Below are 12,964 nucleotides of genomic sequence, written 5' to 3' on the forward strand. Positions count from 1 at the left end.
CTTCGCACTCTCAGTGCCGGGGGCCCAGGTTCAATCCCTGGTTGGGGAACTAAAATCCCACAAGCCACGAAACAAGGCCAAAAAAAAAAAAAAAAAAAAGCACCAACTCACGCCTGCTAGAATGGCTTGCTTCAAAAAGAAGAGAGATGCTCTGTCAAGGATGTGGGAAAACAGGACCCTTGTACGGTTTTGGTGGGATTGTAAACTGGTACAGCCAGTATGGAAAACAGTATGGGTTTCCTCAAAAAATAAAAGAACTACCCTATGATCCAGCAATTCCACTTCTGGGAATATATCCAAAGGAAATGAAAACACTATGTCGAAGAGATAGCCACACCATCACGTTCACAGTGGCACCATTTACAACAGCCAAGACAGGAGACGGCCTGAATGTCCCTCAACAGATGAATGGATAAAGAAGAGGTATATATACACGATGGAATAGTACTCAGCGATAAAAAGGAGGAGAGCCTGCCATTTACAACAACATGGATGGACCTTGAGGGCATTACGCTAAGTGAAATAAGTCAGACAGAGACATACAAATACTGTATGATCTCACTTACAAGTAAAATCTATTTTTAAAAAATACAAACATATAAAAAGAGATCAGATATGTGGTTACCAGAGGAGGGAGATGGGGGACACTGGAGGAAGGTGGTCAAAGGTACAGACTTCCAGTTATAAGGTACATAAGTACCAGGGATGTAACGTACAACACGATGACTGTAGCTAACACTGCTGAATGATATCTGTGGAAGTTGTTAAGAGAATAAACCCTAAGAGTTCTCATCACAAGAATTTTTTTTTTTTGTATTTATGAGATGATAGATGTTAACGTATTGTGGTCATCATGTCACAATACATGTAAGTCAAGTCATTATGTTGTACACCTTAAACTTATTCAGCACTGTATGTCAATTATATCTCAGTAAAACTGGGGAAGGAAAAGGGGAAAAAGATCAATGCCTTGAAAGGGAACTCTGTCAAGCCAGGGGTCAGAGTTGGGAGCAGCTGTCCCAGCCTAATTATATTTTAAAAGATGGTTGTACATTTTTGTAAATGTTAAATCATTTATAAGCAACAGTTTGCTAATACCAAAGTTCTGTAATTAAAATACTCACCATTTTGAGATAAAAGAAAGGTTAGCTCCTTTCCTGGAGATTTAAAATTCATTTTGGAAGTTTTTCCATCACTTAGAGACTTCTTGATCTTGGGCTTTTTCGTTAAAAAAAAAAAAAAAAAAGAAATCATAAAGCAAAATATAACTTCTGCATCATTATGGACTAAAACTAATTTTCTACATTATAAACAATTAGAAAAGTATTAATGAGGCCATTATCTTTATGCTAATTTGACTTTTTAATCTGCCTAAAATGTGACTTTTTAACCTGTATATTTGTCCTGTTAAGGAAATGAATAACAGAGCTATTGTATCTGCTGGAAGGCTTCCCCCAGGAAACCAAAGACTAGAAAATACTCCCTGGGTCTGTTGGGAAAGTGTTAATCCATCTCTTAGTGGCTTTAATTACTCTCTCTCTTTCTCTCTCTCTCTCTCTCTCTCTCTATATATAAAACCATATATCAATACATGCTGTTTATGCCCACATTTTTATCTCCAGTAGATCTCACCCTTGAACTCCAGACTTTGTCACCAGCTGCCACTTGCTGTCACCACGTGGATGTCTCATCCGGTACCTTAAGTCTGACATGCCCAAACCCAACCCTTTAATTTCGCCCCCAACACTCATCTCCCCCTCAAACCCCGGTCCTCCCCTTCATGATAAATGGCAGCTCTGTTCTTCCAGTCGTTCAGGCCAAAAAAAAAAAATCTTAGAATCATCTTTGCCTTCTCTTTCCCTCTCAAACTCCACAGCCTTCAAAATACATGCAGATAACTCCAAGAGCTTCCTTACGGGTTTGTCAACAGCAAAGCCATCGTGAGCCTACTGACCCCCCTTGCTCAGGGCCCCCTCCCGGCCGGGCACTGCCTCACTCAGTGCGTCTTCCTGGGCCACCCCGACGTGGCCACGCCTGCTGCTGCACCCCTTCCAACACCCCAGAGGTGCTCCCGCCTCAAGGCCCCCGCACAGGACAGTCTCCCCCCAGCTGCGCTCAAGTGTGGCTTTGTCTGAAGACCTTCCCTTCCCGGCCCACCCTGTCTCTCAGTCTCCACCGCCTGCCTCGCTTTCCATTGCGTCACTGATCCCTCCCAAGTGTAAAGAAGTATAGCACTGCGGTAACGGGTGTAAATCCTGGAGTCGAACTGCCTGCGTGCAAACCCCCAGCTCCACTGCTTACCAGTTCTGTGATGGTGGGCACGTTACTCGACCTCTCTGTGCCTCGGTTCCCCCTTGGAGCCGATGAAGCACCTACAGGTCGTCTGGGCATTAAATGAGCGGACCCCTGGGAAGTGCGCAGCACCTGGTAAGCACCCCGAGGGTGTTCACTCTTCCTGTTCCTCACGTGTCACCACGTCCCTCTCTCCCCCGGAACGTGATGCCCACGAGAGGACGGGCTGTGTGTTCCCGCCAGAACCCTGGCACCAGAAGAGCCCTCACCACGTAGCAGGTGCGCAACAGCGGTAGATACCATGGCCGCGGCACTGTTTTCACGGTTAGCTGTGAATACAAACCTCTGATTTCCTTATCTTGCTCATGTCAAGCAAGACTCCTAACTTGCTTGAAGACGACTTAGTGCTGCCGTACTGCACCTCAGACTCCTGGCTTCTTAGCGCACTTGGACTCCTGTTCTGGGTGTTCTGATCAACGACAAACACATAGGAGGATTTCTGGTTTCCGTGGAGACACACGTGCACGTGATTTTAACGTGGTATGGCTGATTTACAATGACCTGCACATAACGCACACTATGACGGTGAGTTTCGACGTGTCCACGCCTGTGAAGCCATCACCTCAGGGAGGGGACGTTTCCATCACCCCAGGTTTCCTGTGCCCCAGGAAGCCCTCTTCCCTCATCCTCGGGCAACTACTTACCTGTTTTCTGTCACTACAGATCACTTGGCATTTCTAGAATTTTATGTCATTGGAATCACAGCGGTATGTATCCTTTTCTGTCTCGCTGCTTTCACCCAGCATAATTAATTCACCCATGCTGTTGCCATGTGTCATGAGTTATTTCACTGCTGGCTCATTCTCCGTTGTATGGTTATAATAGGACTTGTTTATCTTGATGGATGTGCGGTGCCAGACTGGAAGCCAGACGTGAACTTGATCGGATGGTTTCTGAGGCTGTCCCGAGGCCAGCGCGTCCATGTGTGGTTGCTGGAGTCCGCGGTGCTGCCGTCCACGACGGCCTGGATGAGTTTAAGGTGGACGCTGCACTTCCTTCCTGCACTTCCTTCCGAGCAGAGCCCCAGACCCCGCCTGTGGCCAGGCTCTCGGATGACCTGGAGGGCGCGCATCTGCTGATCGGGTGGACTCTGTACTACTGACGTTGAACCTGCACGAGGGTCCGAGGCACATCCTGGGACTCGTGGTCAGAGGCGCTCCTTAGGTGACCAACAGTGAGAGGTCTCCCTGAGCGAGCAGCTCTGGCGAGTTTCCCCGCTGGGGGTTCCGCTGGCCCCCAACACGCTCCCTTGTGGCTCCGAATGAAGGACTCAACGATCAGAAACCCTTCCAGCCCACGACCCTGAAACCCCCGCTCCATCTGACCCAGCGGCTAGATCTTTCGGTCAACGGCCCATGCTGTCCCTGCTCCCCCAGGGCTTTGGTGGGAAGCCCGGTGTCCAGCCCCATGAGCAGGTCCTGTCCTCTGGGAGGCGCCCAGCATCCTGCACACGCTCGGGAGCTGTTCCTTGGCATCTGTGCTCTGGGACGGGCGATCCACTCTTGTAAACACTAGATCATGGGATGAAACGTTTCATAAAAACCACCTCAGATGCCGTAGGCCTCGTGGTCCAGCCAGGGGAGCCCCACACCCCTGAAGGTGTCAGCAGGCGCTCTGACACTCATTACGTATCTCCACTATCATAGGTCATGACCAGAAAATACATTTTCCCTAATGTAGAAAAAAGACAATACACTCCTTTCAGAACGTGAAAAGAAGTCTTAACTTATTTAAGTTATTTCCTGAAGGGTTACAAAAGCCCAAGATAGTCTTGATGATGGTTTAACCATTCCAGAATAAAACCCATTCCTTACTCTGTAAATTCTAAGGTATTATTTGTTACCTGATTTATCACTGTATAAGTGCTTCCAGCTTTGTTTCCAGACAAGTCGTCATTTGGAAAATTTAAATAGAATTTAGTCGATTGGTTAGTAACAGAGATGAGTGCGAAGCTTAACAGAGCTTCAAAGAATTCCAGGAAAACCAGCTGAAATATAAGAAAATATAAAGGGTCTTATTCTTCCTGACACACCTCGAGGTGGACCAGCAGTTCTTCTGGGTGTTTGTTCTCCAGAAGGTACCACCTTGTTCAGCACTCAGGCATCATGGCCACACACCAGTTTGCAATAAAAACTACAGCATTTAAAAGATCTGTGAGGATGTACATTCTCTCCTTTGTAAGTCATTTTTCTATTTGACGGAAACATTTTATATTAGCTAATTGAGGACAGTCACTTTCAGAAGTATTTCTTTCTTGGACAACTAGAGAAGTGGCACCTGTAAGAGTTGGTGCTGGAATGGCTAAGCCCTCTGGAGATGCTGGGATAGGGTGAACGTATTTTGTACACAAGGAGGATATGAATGGGGAGGGGGGTTGCAAAGGGAAGACTGTTATGGTTTGAACTGTGCCTCCCAAAAAAGCGTTGGAGTCCTAACCCCCAGTATCCTCAGATTTACAGATAATTGAGCTAAAGTGAGGCCATTAGGGTGGGCCCTAGTTCAATATGGCGGCTGTCCTTATAAGAAGAGGGAAATTTGGACCCACAGACAGAAACATAGAAGACAATGTGAAGAGACACGGGGAGCAGATGACCTCTAACAAGCCAAGGAGAGAGGCCTGGAGCAGATCCTTCCCCACAGCCCTCAGAAGGATCCAATTCCAGCAACACCTTGATTTCTGACTGTTAGCCTTCAGAACTGCAGGCAAGATATGTGTTATATAAGCCAAAAACAGGTGGTGGGGGCGGAGGTTAGCAAGTACAAATGTCCTGAGGTAGGGGTGTGGTGGGCATATTCAGGGGACAGCTAAGCAGCAGGTGTGACTCAGTGTCAGACATGGACCCAGAGAGGTGGCCGTGCTGGCACCACTGGTGCCAATCCAATCTTGGTATCCAAGGTAGAACAAACAGCCTGAGTTGGACCTGTACCATTCGTGACGCCTCTTTACAAACCTCAAGTTTAAAGTTGCTGTCAATTCCATCATGCATGAAAGGATTATCCTCTGCTATGACCTCCACAAATTTGCTTGCTGTTAATTCTTTATTTATCATTTTAAAGCTCTGTAAAAGAGACAACCAATCAAATCATAATGGCCGATAATTACAAACAGCTATATATTTTTAAAGTTAGTTTATACCAACACAGCACTTTAAGGAGATGGTCTAGAAATAAGTATCTTAAAAACTGGTAATTTTGAAAAGCATTCTGGATTAACATTGGTATTTACCTCTCTACTCCTTCCCTAATCCCTCTAAGACAACAATAAAGATTTTTTTAGAGGCATAAACATAGGACAGAGAACGGGAGAGTGGATGACCCAGATGTGAGATGTCAACACAGCTCTACTGGTGGGAAAGCGCTGGACCGATGGGCTTAGCAGAACAAGGAGCAGAGAGCTCAGGGAGTCAAGAGGCAAGTCGAGTCCAGTCGGAACTCAGGAAGGAGTCAGCTCTGAAAGCCGTGCCTCAGGTAAGAAGACTCCCAGAAAGTCTAGGTGAAGACCCTTTCCGCATCTAGACTGAAAACAGAAGGTTGACTCGCTGGAGACACTGAAGCACAGCGCATTTGGCTCCCCTGAAGTCACAGTCCTGCTGAAAGCAAGAATGAGGGGAAAGTGCGTGTGGGTAGGGCCCTCCCTTCACACTCACCCTTCCCTCCACTCTACTCTAAGAACCATGAAAACCGGCTTCATATCCCCCAGGCAGGAGTTAGGAGAAATCCTCCCCTGGAAAATCGAACATCCAAGAGAAAAGCTCTGTCAACCGTAGGCTGGTGGAGGGTCTTCCCTGGCAGTCCAGTGGTTAAGACTCCACACTTCCAGTGCAAGGGGTTTGGGTTCGCTCCCTGGTCAGGGAACTAAGATCCCACATGCCTCGCGGCACAGCCAAAAAACAAAAGACAAAACTGTAGGCTGGGGAGGAGAAAGGGGAGAGGTGGGGCAGTTTCCTGGCTTGGTTACTCCACAGTGAAACCGAATCTTTGACAAGTGCCGCTCATCCACAAGAGCTTCCAATCAGCCTTAATTTATTTATTTTATTTTTTTATTTTTGGCTGCGTTGGGTCTTTGTTGCTGTGCTTGGGCTTTTCTCTGGCTGCGGCGAGCGGGGGCTACTCTTTGTTGCGGTGCGCAGGCCTCTCATTGCGGTGGCTTCTCTTGTTGTGGAGCACGGGCTCTAGGCACACAGGCTTCAGTAGTTGTGGCACATGGGCTTAGTAGTTGTGGCTCGCAGGCTCTAGAGCGCGGGCTCAGTAGTTGTGGCGCACGAGCTTAGTTTGCTCTGCGGCATGTGGGATCTTCCTGGACCAGGGCTCGAACCCGTGTCCCCTGCATTGGCAGGTGGATTCTTAACCACTGTGCCACCAGGGAAGCCCCCAGTCAGCCTTAGAGTGCCACAGTCCTATCTATGAGTGGACAGCCAAGGTTCACCACACATGCTATGGGGAAAGCCTTAATATAAAAGCCAGAGAACAAAACCAACAGAGGTGGGGAAGGGAGATCGGGACTTGGAAGGAACAGAGGCGATGTGAAAAGCCGAGAAAAAAAAAATTCCATTTAGCTCCCTCACCCCCAATTCATTTCTTTAGTGGAATAAGAGAGATTGCATCCATGTTTTAAAAACAAACAAAATGCTTAAAAAAGGGACAAAGGATTAGAAATTTGATAGCAGAAACTCAAATAGAAGGGGAAAGATAATGCAGGAAATCTCTCCTAAAGGAGAACAAAAAATGACGAAGATGTGGATGGTCAGAGAGAAAAGACTAAAATAAAATTAAATTGGTCCAGGAGGTTTGACACCCATGTTCCACAAAAAGGATGGAGAAAATGCAAGGCAGGAAATCTGAACAAGTAATTCCAGAGCATTTTGCAGGACTGAAGGGCACAGGTTTCCAATGTTAAAGCTCACGAAATAAATGTAAAAAGACAAATACCAAAGCTGCATCACTGTGAAATTTCGGAACAAGGATAAAAGTGGATTGTAAAATATTTCAGCGAGGAAAAGAAATTACATCAAAATGATTGAGAAGCAACAGTAATCAAGATAGTGTGGTACTGGTAAGAGGATAAACATACAGATAAATGAAACACAATTGAGAATCCAGAAATAAAGCCATACATCTATGGCCAACTGAGTTTTGACTAGAATGCCAAGACCAATCAATAGAGGGAAAAACAGTCTTTTCAACAAATGGTGCTGGGACAACTGGGTATCCACACACAAAAGAATTGTTGGACCCCCTACCTCAGACCATATATTGTACAAAAATTAATTCAAAATGACCTAAAAGTAAGAGATAAAACTCAGAAGACAACATAGAGGTTAGTCTTCATGATCTTGGATTGACAATGGATTCTTAGACTTAACACCAAAAGCACAAGTGAGAAAAGAAAAAAATAGATAATTGGACTTCATCAGAAACCAGCAAAAACAGAAGGTTTTAAATAAATCAGAGTCTCATAACATAACATACTCAAATGTTCAGGTTTCAGTGGGAAATCACTGACTCATGGTGCCAAGAACCAGGAAGATCTCAAATTGAATGAACAAAGACAATCAACATATGCCAACACCAAGATGACAGAGAACATAGAATTAAGTGACAAAGATTTTAATTAAAATGCTTAAATGAGCCATTACAAACGTGCTTGAAACAAATGGGGGAAAAAAGAAAGTCTCAGCAAATGAATGGAAGAAATAAAGCACTAAATGGAAATTTTAGAACCGAAAACTATAATAATTAAATTAAAAACTCAATAGATGGGCTCAACAGCATAAAGAAAGGGATACGAGAAAGAATCAGTGAACCCGAAAATGGAATAATAGAAATTATCCAACCTGAACAACAGAGAGAAAATAGACTGAAAAAAACAGACTCAGGGACCCATGGGCCTGTAATAAAAGATCTAACATTCATGTTATCAGAGTCACAGAAGGAAAGGAGAAAGAAAGGTGGGTTGAAAAAGTACATGAATAAATAATGGCTGAAAACTTCTTAAACTTGGTAGAAACACAAACCTACAGATCTAAGAATTTGAGTGAATCCCACATAAGATAAACCCAAAGAAATTCACATCAAGACACAAGTCAAACTTCTGAAAACTAAAGACAAAGAGAAAAATCTTGAAAGTGATAGTGAAACGACACCTTCCTATAATGGAAAATATTCACATGACAGCAGATTTCTCATCAGAAAGCACGGGAGCCAGAAGGAAGTGGCACAGCATTTTTCAGGTGCTGAAAGAGGACTATCAACTCAGAATCCTCTAGCCAGAGAAAATATCCTTCAGGACTGAAGGGGAATTCAAGACATTCTCAGATGAAGGCAAACTAAGAATTTGTTGCTAGCAGACCTACCTGAAAAGGATGGCTGGAGAAAATTCTCTAAATAGAAAGGAAATGATAAGGAATCCAGGAACTTCAGGAAGGAAGAACGAATATTGTAAGCAAAAATATGGATCAGTACAATATACTTTCCTTTTCCTCTTGAGTTTTATAAATTATATTTGGCAGTTAAAGCAAAAATTATAATACTATCTGATGTTCTAAAGATAGGTAGAGGAAATATCAATTATATTATAAATGGTAGGGGGTAAAAAGATGTAAAGGGAAGTAAGGGTTTCTGTACTTCACTCGAATTGGTCAAATGATGACACCGTTAGACTGTGATAAGTCTAATATATTTATAGATAGATACTCAAAAAAACACTATTAGATCAATCAAAATGAAATTCTAAAAAATGTTTAAGTAACCTACGGGAAGGAAGGAAAAAGAAAACAAAAACAGAGAACAAACAAAAATCAAAAAATTAAATGGCAAACTTACACCTAACAAACCAATTATATTAAATGTACATGCTCTAAATACACCAATTGAAAGACAGATACTGGCAAATATTGCTGGTGGGACTATAAAATGATCCAGCCACTATGAAAAATAGTTTGGCAGTCTTTTAAAAAAAATTAGACAAATACTCACTATATAACTCAATAATTGCCACCTGGGGCATTTATCCCATAGAAATCAAAACTTGTCCACAGAAAAACTTGTACACAGTTGTTCATACTATATTTATTCTACAGCCACAAACTATAAACAACCCAAATGTCCATTGATAGATGGATGCATAAACAAATCATCACGGTATATCCATCGAATGGAATGCTATTCAGCAATAACAAAGAGCAAACTATACATGCAACAACATGGATGAATCTCAAAATAACTATGCTGAAAGAAGCTACACAAAGAGAAAATAGAGAAAAGAGATACAGAGGACATAGTATTATAAACTATTTTAGCTAGAGTCCCAGAGTGAAAAAATGGTTCTGAAGCAATGATTGAACAAGTAATAGTGGAAATTTTTTTAAAACTGATGAACTCAAGGTAGCAGGTAGCAAGTTGGAGAGATTCTTACTGGCCAAATATGGGACAATTTGACCATGGGGGATGGAGGGAAGACTGCAGTGGATTGAAACACATCAAATATGTGTAAGTCCAGGAGTTATAATGATATTTTCACAAGCTCATTAGTCACTGTTGAAGAACTGCCAGGATATCAACTCATTCTGAAAATTAATAAAGGGAAAAATTGAGCACTTATCCTTCCTTTCCTGTGTATTTCAGAGTCATCAAATAGCTGATGAGGTAAAGTTCTTCTTTATATCGGATTCACAGCTAAGAAATGCAGATGGAATGATAGAAAATTACTATTGTGGGACCCTTAAGGAAATAACGGATGTTAGCAATGACTGTCAGGGCTACTCGAACCACTAGTGAAAGGGAATGTTGAAATGGAAGGATTCTGCTGACACCATATGACCCACTGGTTGATCTCAGCATCACTAAAAGGGAGCATCCCTGATGTGACACAACAGGAATTAGCCAGAAGCACCTGCAGCTTTGTCATGAAAAAAAACAAAACCTGAGGGACTTCCCTGGTGGTGCAGTGGTTAAGAATCCACCTGCCAATGCAGGGGACACAGGTTTGAGCCCTGGTCCGGGAAGATCCCACATGCCGCGGAGCAACTAAGCCCGTGCGCCACAACTACTGAGCCTGTGCGCCACAACTACTGAGCCCACGTGCCTAGAGCCTGTGCTCCACAAGAGAAGCCCGTGCACCACCACGAAGAGTAGCCCCCGCTCGCCACAACTAGAGAAAGCCTGCGTGCAGCAGTGAAGACACAACACAGCCAAAAATAATAAATAAATAAAAATTAAACAGCTTCTTTTTAAAAAAACAAAACCTGAATCTAATCAAGCTTCTAATTCTAGTGACCACTTTGATAGAAATAAAGGGGAAAAGGAACACCTGTCATCAACTCTCTGAGGATGCAGCCAACCAAAACTGAAGTCTGACCAATCTACAGGGACAAATGGCCTCATTTCATCAATAATAAGGGACCACGGAGAAGAGGGAAAGTGAATAAACAGCTGTATAATATTCTATCCCAAAAAACCACATACTTCAAAAAAAATATTTCCTATCAATACTAGTTTTTCATATATATGACATTTAAATTTGTAAAACCAGTTTTTTGTATACATGTGACACTTAAATTTTTAAAATCACTCTATCCCTTATTAGTAGTCAATCCTTTTAGTTTTATCCTTTATCTACCCACAAGTATAAATTAAAAATATCATGAAAGAAAAACTACCAAGAATATGAGAATATTGTATAAATTAGATATTCTCACTATTTTCCAAACTAATAACTTTCTTAAATCACTTTTTTGATGAACAATAGTTTTTTTTTTAAGTGACATCCATCCCCCCATCTTCCTTTAAATGGAAAGGTCTGCATCAATAAAGATGCTGGAGGCCCCGCCGACCATACCCCTCACCCCTCGCTGGGAAGCCCATTGGGCAGAAGCTCCTTCTGTTTCTCTTCCTTCCACTATCACAGGCCATTAGAGTTACTCTCCTCTGCTGATGGCTACGAAAATTTATCTCAGACCTTCACCTTGTTCCTTGCACATCATAGCTAGAATATTTTGCCTTTCTTAAATTAAAATCAAAGTACCTATAAATATAAAGCCAGTATCAGCCATAAGTGGTTACCTTCAACATCCAGAGGAAGTGTCTCATGTCCATTGTGAGCTCATGGGGAGGGGCTGCATTTGGTCTGCAGTAAACTGTGTAGATCTCCCAGCACTTATCCACGTAATTCATTGAATAGAGTGTCCGGTGGGCCTCGCAGAATAAATTGCCTAAAGATGTAATGGAAAAATAAACATTCAAAAGATGATTACAAAACTCTATTTTGGAAAAAATTATGGTAAATATAATCCTATTGGTTTTGTATTTACCTTTTACACGGCAGGCATTTGGGCGAATGTTCTCATTCATCAGTTTTGTAAAACACAGAAAGAGTGATGGGCTTCTGTCTCTGTGATTAAGAAGATACCATAATCACTGCTCCTTCCAGGAGGTGGAACTTAATTCCCCTCCCCTTGAGTATGCGGTGGGCTTAGTAACTGGCTTCTAACAAGTAGAGTATAGCAAGGGGAAAACAGTAAGTCTGCAGTAGAGAAACCTGGCTGGCAGCACTTAACCACGTGATCAAGGTTAACATTCCCCAGTAATGAGACAGATCGACATCATTTACCTGATAGGATTGTATTCTTCCCCCAAACTCATAACCTCAGTGTGATGATGAAAAACATCAGCAAACTGAAATCGAGGGGCATTTTACAAAATAACTGACCAATATTCTTCCGAAGTGTCATGGTCATAAAAGGCAAACTATCACAGCTGTAGGGGACTAAGGAGATGTGATAAACACAAGGTGGGATCCTGGATTCGGTCTTGAAACAGAAAAGGGAAAAAACTCAGGAAGTCCTAAAAAAACCTGTAATTTAGTTAATGGTGTTGTAGCAATGTTAATTCCTTAATTTTGTTAAGTGTACCGTGGTTCTGTAAGATGTAATAATTAGGGGAAGCTGGATGAAGGGTGTATAGGAATTCTCTGTGTTACGAGAATTGTGTTGGCGACACTCTGTAAATCAACAATTATTTCAAAATAGTTTTTTTTTTTTTAAAGATACAATATCAATTTTGCTCTGAGAAAGACAGGAAATTCTGGTCTAAGGAAGAGCTGGTGGTGACTATTTCTGAATAAAAACTTGAGGGCTATGTGCAGAATTGAAACATGACCCACGTCGGAAGGGTTTTCAGAATTTAATCTCGTTTCTCGTGGTTTTGTGGTTAATATTTGCGGGAAACTTTTGTTTCTGATCCTTCAAGAGTATGAAAAATAATAATATCGAAGAAAACGGAATATCATAACAATTCTAACGGTGAGCTCAGCCCTCATCCTATCACGGGGTCCAGAAGGAGTACTTACTGGTATTCTTTGTGATGGATGTGGTAAGCCAACTGCAGGAGATAATCCAAAAATGTTCTCAAAAGTATTGTTGTAAATGGAGAATGAATTTCTTCAACTGTTATGTCCTTATTGGCTAAAAGAAGAAAATTGGGGAGGATGCCTGGTGGTCTTTAGAACCTTCTATCTTATTTGCTCCTGGTACACAACTCAAAGAACTGAATACAATGGAGTACATTTTTTTCCTAGAGACTACCCTGAACAGCATATAAGTGTCCACCTAAACAT

General features: G+C 42.5%; 1 protein-coding gene across 1 annotated transcript in view; it reads right to left on the bottom strand.

Annotated features, from left to right (window-relative positions):
* The window catches only part of LOC137778762 (radial spoke head 10 homolog B-like), a 46,099-nt gene that overhangs the window by 11,786 nt on the left and 21,349 nt on the right, over positions 1–12,964 (bottom strand). The window contains 7 exon segments of the mRNA XM_068566056.1: positions 1,125–1,218; positions 2,636–2,761; positions 4,196–4,339; positions 5,304–5,411; positions 11,413–11,561; positions 11,661–11,740; positions 12,698–12,812. Of these exon segments, the coding sequence (XP_068422157.1) occupies positions 1,125–1,218; positions 2,636–2,761; positions 4,196–4,339; positions 5,304–5,411; positions 11,413–11,561; positions 11,661–11,740; positions 12,698–12,812 (816 nt within the window).

This window comes from Eschrichtius robustus, chromosome 16 (assembly GCF_028021215.1).
Source record: "Eschrichtius robustus isolate mEscRob2 chromosome 16, mEscRob2.pri, whole genome shotgun sequence".
NCBI classification, from domain to species: domain Eukaryota; kingdom Metazoa; phylum Chordata; class Mammalia; order Artiodactyla; family Eschrichtiidae; genus Eschrichtius; species Eschrichtius robustus.